General features: G+C 31.4%; 1 protein-coding gene across 1 annotated transcript; it reads left to right on the forward strand.

Annotated features, from left to right (window-relative positions):
- The first annotated feature begins 541 nt into the window (after nt 1-541).
- LOC149957287 (tolloid-like protein 2) lies at nt 542-10,450 on the forward strand. The gene is made up of 6 exons (XM_090166950.1): nt 542-647; nt 1,374-1,610; nt 3,997-4,122; nt 5,969-6,208; nt 10,055-10,209; nt 10,394-10,450. Exons 1-6 carry the CDS (start codon nt 542-544, stop codon nt 10,448-10,450), a joined length of 921 nt encoding a protein of 306 aa, XP_090023076.1.
- Nucleotides 10,451-12,553: the final 2,103 nt, after the last annotated feature.

Below are 12,553 nucleotides of genomic sequence, written 5' to 3' on the forward strand. Positions count from 1 at the left end.
AAACTATTTCAAGAATATCCCTTTTGTTTGACCAAAAACAGTAATGACCAATATCTCGCTTATTAGTTCCGGAAGATTATTTCATTCAATTACACTTTACCGAACTCAATCTGAAAGGGCGAGGATGCACACATTACGAAAAGTTTGACAGATTGCTGATTTGGGACGGCATCGACGAAAACTCAGATTTAATTGTGTACATGGAAGGCTCTAAAGCTCCAAAATATTTCCGATCCACTGGAAGTCACCTTTATTTGAAATTCTATTCCGGAGATAATGAAAAAAGCAGCGCTTTCTTTTCATTTATAGCAAAATACAGTTTCCATCGTTCCGGTAAGAAATATTTCCTTAAGTTTCAAAATAAGTTATTTTAAAATATTTACTTGAACCTAATTTAAATTTACAAACCAGGTTTAAACGTAACATTTTATATTTTATCATTTTGCCTGCAATTCCATTTGGAATAAATTTTCCCAATACGTCAAGAAAGGTATGAAATATATTTTGTAAAAAATCATTTCCTTTTGGTCTAGAAGCAGAGATGTGTCATAATTTGAATATTGAAAAGACGGAAGAAACTGAATTTCAATCGCCGTCTCATTATCTTTCATCACGTGATCCAATAATTTGCGTTTTTAATCTTACTGGTAAGTTCTTATTTGATAAAAACATGTACCATAGAATGTTACAAGGTAATTATTAAATTTGCTTCAAAAAGCAAGAAAATGTGGGTTTAACATCAAAAAATATTTACGAAAATGGTAAATTAAAAGTCAGCGGTGCCAATCTCCTTTTTTAGTTCAAAAGATGTTTTGTAGAAACGAAAGTTCTTAGCTTTATAATTCAGCTTTTTAAAGAAGGTTTTGTTAAATATATTTGGAAAGCGTTTTTAAATATTGCCAAACGACTCGAACATCGTTATATCAGATAAATAGTTTTAGTTGAACCTTTACAAGTACAGGGCTTCTAATGGCTGAGGTGTTGCCATCTACTGGACTATATGTATTAAATGTTTATATCGAACAAAAATGAAATAAAAAAATTGAAGTAAAGCGGCTTAAATAGAGATTCTTGAAAGTTTTCAAAGAAGATTGCTATATCTAGCTGCTGCCGTGGCGAGCATTGTGTTCTTGTGCTGTGAAATGAATCTTAAGTCTCTACTGTCCTCAAAGATGGAAAAACGGACTCGTCTTAAGACATTTGTTAAATATATGTAAGATGGCCATTAATCAATTAAGAGCAACTTCGTATACAAACACCAGTTATTACTTAGTTTTAATTTCATTTTTATGAGTAGTTTTATACATTAATTTTTAAATATAACGTGAGTATTAATCTTCTTATTCATCCTAAAATATGACTTTTATTTGTAGTTCCAAGCAATCACGGAATTCGAATTACGTTCTTGGAATTTGACGGTGCTGGAAATGATTCTTGCAATTCGACGATACTTCAAATAACAGATCCATATTTAAATACTTTCCACGAAGTTTGTGGATCAGGAATTCCTATGAATATTGTGTCTAGGCAAGACCGATTTCTTCTGACATATGTGTCGCTCGGAAATGGGAACTCCCTGCGTTTCAAAGCGAGCTACTCGTTCCCGAAGCGTATGGTCAAATATTCTTTCAACTCATTCTCTTTGTAGCACATTGAAAAAGTATAATGAAAACCATCGTACAGTTTTGGATACAGTTCGGATACTTTGTCTGTAGGTCATAATTTAAATAAAAGAAAACTTAAACAAAAAAACGAAATAGCATACTACACGAATAAAAGTTGTTAATTATAAACTTTAAAAATTATTTCAAATGCTAATTTTAAAGCATTGTAATAATTTCATGTGAAATTTTTAAAGCCTTTGAAATTATTCTTTAAAGCTGACGTTTCGCTAAAACAAATGTCCGTTTGGAATTAAATTATATCTTTTTCCAACACAGAGCATAATCATTTGTATATGAAATTTGGCCACCATTTCCGAGAACTTTTTTCGTTTTTACACAATATCAATCTTTCTCTTAAGCATTATGCATTTATCACTAAAAAACACCTTAAATAAATATAGTATATAAATGATCCTACTACAAAGGGGATTTCTTAGGAACGGGAGTAAGTTCGTGACTTTTTTATCGCGCTTTCCAATTGGCCCGAAAGTAGCGAATGTTTTATCATTCAGTATCATCGTCACTCGCCACAGTTGAGGAGTTAATTAGTTATAAAGGTTCCAAAGCAGAGTCGCTCTTTTTATAAGCCTGGTTAAATTTGGGTTTTGTAATAGCAACAATGACTATGTTTTCATGGAGGTAGGAAATACGGATTTCCTCAATCCGTATTTCTAAATCCGTGCTACACTGAATGAAAACGCTCGTATTTGAGAAAATACGTATTTTCTGAAATACGGGAAACGCACCCGTATTTCCTTGGTAAATTCGGATTTTCTACGAATGAAAACGCACGAACACGTGTTTGACACACTGGGGGTTTATTTAGTTGGAAATGTAGTAACTAATAAGTAGTGCTCGGACTTTGTTTTTTTTTATTCGCGAATAAATACTTTTAGCCTTAATTTATATAGTAATATTTTAAGATGAAATAGCTGAATAAACGAAAGTGGATACACCTAAAACTTAATAAAAACAATTATTTATTTGAATAAGTTGAATGAGTAGTAGATTAACGAAATCGTTGGTTACATAAGAAGTTTATTTCTTCACAAAAATGACGAAAAAAAATATCGCAATTTATGAAAATGAATAAATAATTCCGAGCACTACTAAAAAGTTGTGGTTTCACATGTTTTAACCTAGGTTTTAACGACACTTTTTTAAAATAAAAAATAAATGTAAGCGTAAATATAAAGATATAAACAATACATTTAATTGTTGACGTGATTAAATTAGTAAATTTTGCAAATAGGTTTTTTGTAATCGTACGCGAACAATTCAATTTTTACATTTTTAATTTTTATATAAAATAACCGAAGAAGCCGCGGAAGAGGGGGTGGTAACCTGGTAAATTCCCAGTGACGTAAACTACAGATAAGAACTCTAAAGTAGGATTGGGCTCATTTGAAGAAGTTAGTGGAACCGAATTCTGAATATAGCTTAATTTTAGTAATGGCCAACGAAACAATTCTTCTCCTTCTTAGGATTGAATTTGTTGCTCGTTGACATATTAATTTTCCTAAGCTAATAAATTGGGAAATTAAAGCTAAAGCGGTTTTTAGCATTAAACTGGCATCCATTTGCTTGGAGTTTACACTAATCACGCGTTACTGCAAAATGAAACGACCGGCCAGCTGCCCTTAACCGAAGGAAGTCGAGAGAGTAGTCAGAACATTCCAAGTGTAGAGGTTTCTGGGGGGTTTAAACCCGATTGAAAGTCGAGAGTGGACTTCCATGAAAACGTCCAAATACGAGTTTCTTAAAAAGCTCCCCGCTGAGAACAAAATCGGGATTTAATCAAATCCGCATTTCCTACCTCCATGAAAACATAGTCATAGCCGTTGAGCGGAGCAAAATGTTCCGCGACCGGCAGATGTTGTAACTGGGGAATTTTAATATATATATTCATGGTATATGGCCTCACCCGTGTTTTTAAGTATCGTTATTTAAAATTAAATTAAGATAGTCAATTTAGAGGCTTTAAATCTGTATATGATTTAAATTTATTTTAAAAACCACTCTACACATAGGACGATGACAAATCGCTAAATATTTGTCAAGGTTAGCTTCACGGTTTTACGATGGAATTATAATTATTGTTAAACACAGCAATAAAAAGAAACTTTGGAAAAGGTTTCCATTAAAAAATTTATTTTCAATTGAAGTTGGTTACCGTCACCGAAACCAAGTAATTGAAGGCTAATCGTAGGAGAATAAAGGATAAGAACAAAATGGTTCACCCGTTTCATTTACTTACACCGAATTAAATTGTCTTGAGACCATAACGCATCCATTCATATTTCATTTATCAAATAAAGAGTCTTTATTTCAGAGACAAGCCAAAATCAAACCGATCCGTGTGGAGATTTCCGCTTTAATCCAAACTGGCCAGAGATTTCGTCGCCCAACTATCCCGATTTTTTCCCGCTAAATCTCAGCTGCAAATTCACCATCTCAGGTAATTCGAGAATAGTTCTGTTCAACATTCAGTTATTCTCAATTTTCTCGAACATTTTATGATAAAAAAAGATTTACGTTTTCGAAATTTTTTTTTTTTCAATGGAAAACAAAACTTTTAATAAGAACGTTTAAGGGCATACTAAAACATGTTTGATTGAAATGACTCAATTTTTGAGCTTACGAAAAAGCGAGTTTGCACTAGGTGGAAATACCTTTTTTTTAAGAATCTTGGATGTTAAATATTTTCGTTCTGTTTGTGTGCTTTTTTATTAGCACCAACTAACGTATTTCAATAGTTCAAAGATTTTGTTCATCCATATTTTTAAGTAAAGATTGCAGTTTTCGTAATATTTTAAAATTCAGATTTCTTTCGTGTTCTGTTAGTTTCAGACGATTGTTCTCTTTCACGATAAATATGTGCCAATTAGTCACTAAAACAGTAAATTTAAAAAGAGTCCTAGTGTTGTTAATTTTCCAGAAATATAAATTGCGGAAACATTTTTAGAAAGTTTTCCGTAAATCGTTAAAATAAAAAATTGAAACATAAATTACCTTTTAAGGGTTTTTAAAGTTTTTAACTTTTTATCGATGTATAATGTCTGATATCAGTAAACATAGAACAAAACATTGATAGTGTTACATTGTTAATCAGTTTAAACTAGTCTAGAGGTGAAGTTTTACTTTATGATTCGAGAAATTAGGCGAAAATTACGCTTTATTGAAATTTGCAAACAATATATTAGACTAATCATGGATTGAAACCTTTTTTTGTTTTTCTTTCTGAATCATACTGAAAATTTTCCTCGGTCATTTTCCGGAAAATTGTCCGAGCAGAAGAAATATTCGACTTACAACACTAAAAATAACTCTAATCCACCAAATACCTCGATGTTTTCTTTTAAATCGTGATAATGGGTAGAATTATTTAAACTTTATTTAAAATGAACAAACGATTGCGCCACACGACATTCCTTTGGTCAATGACATATGTCTTTTTGTCACGCTTTTGAATTCCTATCTCGCGGGTTCTCTCAGCGATGAATTGGACACTAGTTGACTTCTTGTACTAGGCGCGTGTACGAAATAGGGCAACTTTCGTCAGAAAATAGTTGAAGGTTACCATTTCGTAACTCCTTTAATGATATAGAGGTCTTACCGGTTTCTGATTTATCGCGCAGAAATTCACGTAGGCGTAGAAGGCCGTATTTTTCGAATCAAATTGGTAAATAAATAAAATAAATGGCAATTTAAAATAAAAATATATCAGCTAATATTGAAAAAAAGTAAAGACCTGTATTTTAAACCTTTGCTTGGCAAGTCTCTTCAAAAAGAAATTGCAACCTACCGTTAACTTAATTTTTTCATTTCTGAAGATTAGGTTAATTTTCAGCAAATAAATTTGTTTCCATGGGAACAAATTTAATTATGCCGTTCAACTTTTGCACTAAAAAAGCCCTCCCGGTGACAAGCATCATTTTTACAAAAGTTGAATGTTTCCAATTTTTCAAAAATTATAATTTACACAGTTCCCTATCGAAAATTTCGCATAAAAATTAGAAATTCAGAATAATGTACTTAATTTGAGACACCATGTAAAACGATAGAAAATTAAACCTACCAGCGAGCACCCATTGTTTGCCGCAGTTGTGTCGTTTTTGGCTGGCTTACCCAATCGGGCTTGCAGGTATAGGTAAACTTTGGGTTATCAACCTCTAACTGTGATTATGTTTCTCTGCAAAAGGACTTGATTGTTATTATATCTATCATGAAAACAGTCAATTCGCTTTCATTTTCGAAGCCCTATACGTTTGCGGTATCGCTAAAGATTTGACTATCTATTTCAGCACAACGGGGCTACATCGTCAAACTCAATTTCACTGAGTTTGACGTGAATCGATTTTTTGGTACCTTAAAGATATTTGATGGCCAAGACAACAGCTCCGATCTCCTGGAGCTTTTCAGCGGGGATAGAATTCCTTGGCTCGTGGTCTCCACTGGGCCTTACCTCACGTTGGAATTCTTTTCTGGTGAAAGTAATGAAACGTCTGGATCCTTCAAAGCAACATACTCGTTTGTAAAAGAAGGTATTTTAATTTGATGATATTTGATAATTTCTGTAAATTGTTTGCATGAAACTTGAGTAAATTTTTGCAAACAAAACAAAATAGAAATGAAGAACTTTTCGCCAAAAAAAAACAAGCAATTTTATTTTTGTATACGCAATAAAAAGCTCATTGTTAAGCTTTTTTTCTATTGGGTGATTTAAATTTAAATGAAGGCCGAATAAAAATTTTCACAGTTTGACTAGAGACATTTGGCGTAAAAGCTTAAAATTTTAGTGAACGCTTTTGGCGATAAGAAATAGCGTCACATTATTTGTTCTAGATCAGAATGCTGGATCCGCTTCCAAAGAGAGTTCAGATGGCACGTTGATTTTCCTTGTTTCAAAAATATAAAAAATAATTATGACCTAAGATTGTTTAAACCGAAGTATCCTGGATTGTGCCATGCACATTTATCACGAAAGACCTATGGGCAAAAACCATTAATTTAATTTGCGCTTTGTTTACATTTTCAAGAATAAACTTACTCCTTACCCAATATATTAAAAAAGAGCTAAAAATGAAGCAATTGCATAAGTTTATCATATTAAATCTATAGTTAAAGTTACACATGTTTTGTTTTTTTTTAAATAGTGCTAATACCCAAGGCACCACCTTCGACCACATAAGCAATGTTGCCCAGAATTGTTTTGTAAGTAAAAATGTTTGTTGCGGAAGACTTACATAAAATATTCGTAAATAAGTAAAAACGTTTGCAAATTCACTCTTCATGGGTAAAAGAAGTTTAACCCGGACGGCTGTCCCATGGTAAAACCTACTAAACACCAAAAATGACTTTTTGAAATGAATGGGTTTTAGTAATTTTTTCTGTAAAATGGTTAAATTTCAATATTTTTTCATCTTTAGAGATTTTTTAGATGAAAAATGTCAGAATGCATCATTTAGGTGCATTTTTGGGCTTAATTGTTATTAGATAATTAACAACTTTTAAAAGTCGGTTTTACCATGGAATAAATCTGAAAAAAAGTAAAATATTTCCAAGAAAAAGCATGTTATGCGGTATATAGTAGGTTTCAACAAATAAAAATTGGTTCTTTTCTACGGTAACACTTTCTATGTAGAAAATACAATATTTTAACATGGGAAAGAAGATAATTTATATTTTTCAAATAACCTATGTTGCTTATATTTTTTAAAATAAAGTGTTAATTTTAACAAATAATATTTTTTACTTAAAGTATATCACCTATAATTTCCATGCTAAATCCTCATATTTTGCAAAATTTACTGTTTCTTACGTCAGAAAATTGACGGATTTGGACAATTAAATCTTTCATGTTGAGTATTTAAATTTTTGAATTTATATAAAGTGGCACGTTTCCACGGTAAAATCACTTAAGTTGAAAATTAGTGGTTATTTTCTTTAGTATTTAACCAATTTATACTCAAAACCTTTTCGACTCTAAATAATATCCTATTACTTTGCAATTAATATTTTTAACTCAAAATAAAATCACCTCTTTTCCGTGGTAAAACCTAATATGTTGCAAATCATCTTTTCGACTCAAAATAAAATCTCCTCTTTTCCATGGTAAAACCTAATATGTTGCAAATCATCTTTTCGACTCAAAATAAAATCTCCTCTTTTCCATGGTAAAACCTAATATGTTGAAAATCATCTTTTCGACTCAAAATAAAATCTCCTCTTTTCCATGGTAAAACCTAATATGTTGCAAATCATCTTTTCGACTCAAAATAAAACCACCTCTTTTCCGTGGTAAAACCTATTATGTTACAAATAATATTTTTGACCCAAAATATAATCACCTCTTTTCCATGGTAAAACCTATTATGTTTCAAATAATATTTTTGACCCAAAATATAATCACCTCTTTTAAATGGTAAAACCTATTATGTTTCAAATAAAATTTTTGACCCAAAATATAATCCACCTCTTTTCCGTGGTAAAACCTATTATGTTGCAAATCATTTTCTCGACTCTAAATAATATCACTTCTTTTCCATGGTAAAACCTATTATGTTGCAAATCATTTTCTCGACTCTAAATAATATCACTTCTTTTCCATGGTAAAACCTATTATGTTGCCAATAATATTTTGACTCAAAATAAAATACAATTTTTATTGGTAAAACCTATTATGTGGCACAAATAATATAACCACTTTTTCACATCCAAACCTTTTGTTCCACCTTCGTTGTTACTTCCTAAGCTTAAGTAGATTAATAGAATTTTCATAGTAGTACCTGCTCTATTTTGAAAAAATATTTTTTAATTTAAATATAAACATATAAAATATTAAATTGCGTTAAAGAATTAAAATCAAATTAATGGTACTTTTATCTTAGTATTTAATTTAAGGAAATAAGTTCCTAATCATTTGAATTTTTTCATCTATTTTTACCGCTTCAAAATGAAAGAAGAAAAGTTATCACTATTGCCTTTTATTATAAAAAAATTGAAATATTTCAATACATCAATCAAACACATTACATTTCTCGTAACATTAATATCTTTTTTTGCTAAACTAAGTTTGTTTAAAAGTTCATTCAATTATAAAAACCGTTGTTATCTGTGACAAAGAATCTTCTCACTTATAGCTTGTCATATAAATATTTCTTTGTATTATATTTTTTGGCACATTTCATTTTTGAGATTCTTTATACCAGGAACTTTCAAACATTAAAAATATTTAATACTATTTTGTACTAGTAACAAATATAATTGTTTTATTTAAAAATGATGACTACCTAAATTCTCACATTTGTCATTATAAGGCATTACAAATATTGATTTCATTTCAATTTTAGGTAAATTTTTATTAAATCTAGCTATCATTTGTATTTTGGTAATTTGAAGTAATATTTGAATGTATATCCATCTTTAATCACATAAAATATTAAATGGGTGTTTATAAATATGTGAAGTGCTACAATATAATGGAAATACAATCAGTTATAGCTGTTGAAATAAAAATAATCAACACCAGTTTATTTACGTAATAAGAGTTTTAATGAAAATTAAAAACGACTAGTTTCGCACTCTGTACAGAGGCATCATCAGGTCTGGCCTGGGGAGTATACGTACAAATTAAGAAGTAAACTTTATCGTTATGTTTCATTAAAACTCTTATTACGTAAATAAAGTGGTGTTGATTATTTTTATTTCAATTGTCCTATACGTAAGTAACCGTCCTTTACTACTATCAGTTATAGCTGTTTTAATTTTTTTTAAATGTGTCAGCACCATGTTTTTTAATAAGTCTTCAGATGTTTTGGACTCGGGTAGGGAGGTCCAGAAGAATTTGTTACACACAGGCATTTTACTTCCAAGATTTTTTATAATCGTTTCCTTCTTAGTCTGTAGAATACCCCTTGGTTTCTCTTTCCTTTCGGGTAAAGTATAAGGATCAAATTTTTTTTGTAAAAAGTTGATTTCTTGAGCTTTTTCATCAAAGGAATATTTTATCAATAACGATATTTTTCCTCTTCGAAAAGTCACTTCAACTAAATCTGTGAGTTTACAGTTTATTTTTTTTGAAATTTTGAAACTTCTCCAATGTCGAAAATGTTCTATCTTCTGCTCTTTGGAAATCATGTATTTCTTACAACATCAATTAATTGCTCATAGTCGAATACATTTCCCTTTTTTTAAAGCGGTCTCAATGTTACCGTGTACACCATCAGCCGACATATGGGTGTGCCCTTTACATAAATAACGCAATACTACTGATTCTATATGATGAAGGGAATTAACCATTTGTGTCAGTGCTGTAAAAAAGCACCAGTTTTTATTTTGTGCCGTACAATTATCACAGTATAGGATGAATCGACTTTTTTCTGTTTCAGTTTCCAAAATTCTACATACTGCGGAAGCAATTGCATCTGCTTTTCTTCCCTCCGTAGCTTCATTCCACATAATACAGTTTGTCTTTTTGTCTGATGTTGTAGATTTTTTAGCTGATATTGGTGCGAATGTTTCGTTGAAGACCACGAGTCTGCTTGTAAAAAAACACTCTTTAAATTTGTTTATTATAGGTAATAGCAAAATTTTTTGTAGATCCATAGAAAAGACAATTTGTATAAGTCCTTCGCTAAAGTTGCTTTTTTCAAATGGTCTTCATAAGCACGAGTTATTTCAACACTAACACTGAATTTTCATTTTTGAGAATTTCATATTCTGCGCAGTCTGCGCAAATTAAAGGAAATGTTGAGAGACTTAATGCATTTTCTGTAGGATTCTAATTCGCAATGAACATTTGGATGTGTTTCCTTAAAATCATTTAGCATTATTTGCAAAGATAAATTACGTGGTAGATATTTGGCATTTGGTGCGTTCAAACGACGATAGTGAGCCTGTGCAGGATTGAAAGTCTCTATGTGTTCATATACTATATCTTTATTTAAAGCATGTGATTTTTTATTAACTCATCTTCTCTCAGTCACATCTTTTCCAAACGCAGAGTCTTTCATGGCTTGTGAAAGAGAAAATAATACAGAGGCGTTACTGAATCCTAAGGTATTCAAATACATTTTCTGATAAACCCTGATTGATCGATTGTGTTTTTCTAAAAAGTACTCCCTTGATTCATTTCGCTTATACTTAATGGGCACTTGATTTTTTCTTTCGGACTACTACGTCTATTCACTTCGAGTAGCTTTAAAAATGATGCCATAGCCTTTCTCCTTTCTGGATAAGATTGCTTCCAAAAAGCTTCCCAAATTTGAAATCTTTCCTCTTCAGTCAATTTTTCACAATAGTAAATTTCGGAATACTTTTCAGTATGACCAGGGCATCTAGGTTTGATTTTATATTTTTCTCTTTTTCTCCTCTTCGGATCTAACTCTTCTTGGCTTCGATTGACTAGGACGGGTAATTCCATTAGCAATTTCTACAGGCTGACTTGATGAAGAAGAAACAATTTCAGGCTCACCAAGCTGATGATTTTCAGCCTGAACCTCTGAATTATTCGGAGTTGAAGTTATCATATTTTCAACGGTATGAAAATTTGGTATATTATCTGGATCATCGCTGTCAAATTCTTGATTTACATTTCCCACCTGTGTCGTGACCTGAAGTGTGTCAATTTTCTCGGCAGAAACTGCATCGTGCTGTTCGGTCATGTTTTTCACAAGTCCAAAGGAGGTTGTACTTTGCGTTTTCGGTATTCCTGATATAGCATCATGAAGTATGTCTGTTATCTCTTCTGCAAAATTATTTTTTTCCAGTACGTGGTTTTCAAAAATTATAGAGAGCGGGTCCTGAGTCACAGTTATTATTATTTTGAGCTTTTGGTGATCCTGAAGTAACATTTTCTTGCGCGTTGTGGTCAAATATAGAGAACGTACCTTGCGTGTCTTTTATTACTGGTATATCTATATTGAGTCTATTAGTCATCCCTTCAGTAAACTTCTCTTGCGTATATTGTTGCCCAAAATTATCTTTTTAAAGTATGTGGTTTTCAACAATTAAAGACAGCGAATCCTGAGTCACCGTTAATCCTTGTTTATCAACCACTGGTGCGTCATTTAGCCCTTCAGTAAAATTATTTTGAGCTTTTGGTGATCCTGAAGCAACATTTTCTGCGCGTTGTGGTCCAATATAGGGAACGTACCTTGTGTGTCTTTTATTGCTGGTATATCAATATTGAGTCCATTAGTCATCCCTCCAGTAAACTTATCATGAACTTTGTTGTCAAATTGTTCTGTGTCACTTATCGCTTCAGAAACCATAGCTGTAGTTTCTAGAGGAATAGATTTCCCTTTGCATACCAAGTTTTTCTCTTCTACAAAATCTGTAGCTTCATAATCTTGTGGAAAACATGAAACCATTGGTTTATTTTGTGTTTTTACCCACATTTCAACTCGATCATTTGCGCTTGACAGTGAATATTCTGTGTCTTTTGAAAATAGTGTAGATACAGCAAACAAGTCTTCTGTCTTTTTCTTTTTAAGTGGTGGTTCAATGGGTTTTGGTTTTATATTTTTATCTTTTCTCACTTTTAATTTAAACTGTGGTAATTTACGAACATGATTAAATTGATTATGACTAGAAATATCTTGTTGAGATTTAGGAGCACTGTAAGTGTGATCTTCATATTTCAGGCTTTTTTTAACAGGTGTTGAAAGTTGCATTTTTTCGCCCTCTCAGAGCTTCAAATAAAAACAAATATGAAAATGTATCATTATACTATAAACATACTCAAATTAATCGAAAAACACTTACGAAATATTTGGTTTAGTGTGTTCAGTTATGTTTTTCCTTAAAGCTTCTTTAAGTTTACGTTTTCCTCTAGTAAGCGACATAATAATACTAAATGGTATTATATTAACACTGTAATATCATAC

This window comes from Leiobunum rupestre, chromosome 2, assembly GCF_980474605.1.
Source record: "Leiobunum rupestre chromosome 2, qqLeiRupe1.1.hap1, whole genome shotgun sequence".
In the NCBI taxonomy this organism is placed as follows: Eukaryota; Metazoa; Arthropoda; class Arachnida; order Opiliones; family Sclerosomatidae; genus Leiobunum; species Leiobunum rupestre.

Coding starts and splice junctions, on each gene's coding strand:
- LOC149957287 (XM_090166950.1), top strand. CDS start 542: ATGTGTCATAATTTGAATATTGAAAAGACGGAAGAAACTGAATTTCAA. Junction 648..1,373: donor TTGCGTTTTTAATCTTACTG/GTAAGTTCTTAT, acceptor TTTTATTTGTAG/TTCCAAGCAATCACGGAATT. Junction 1,611..3,996: donor GAGCTACTCGTTCCCGAAGC/GTATGGTCAAAT, acceptor TCTTTATTTCAG/AGACAAGCCAAAATCAAACC.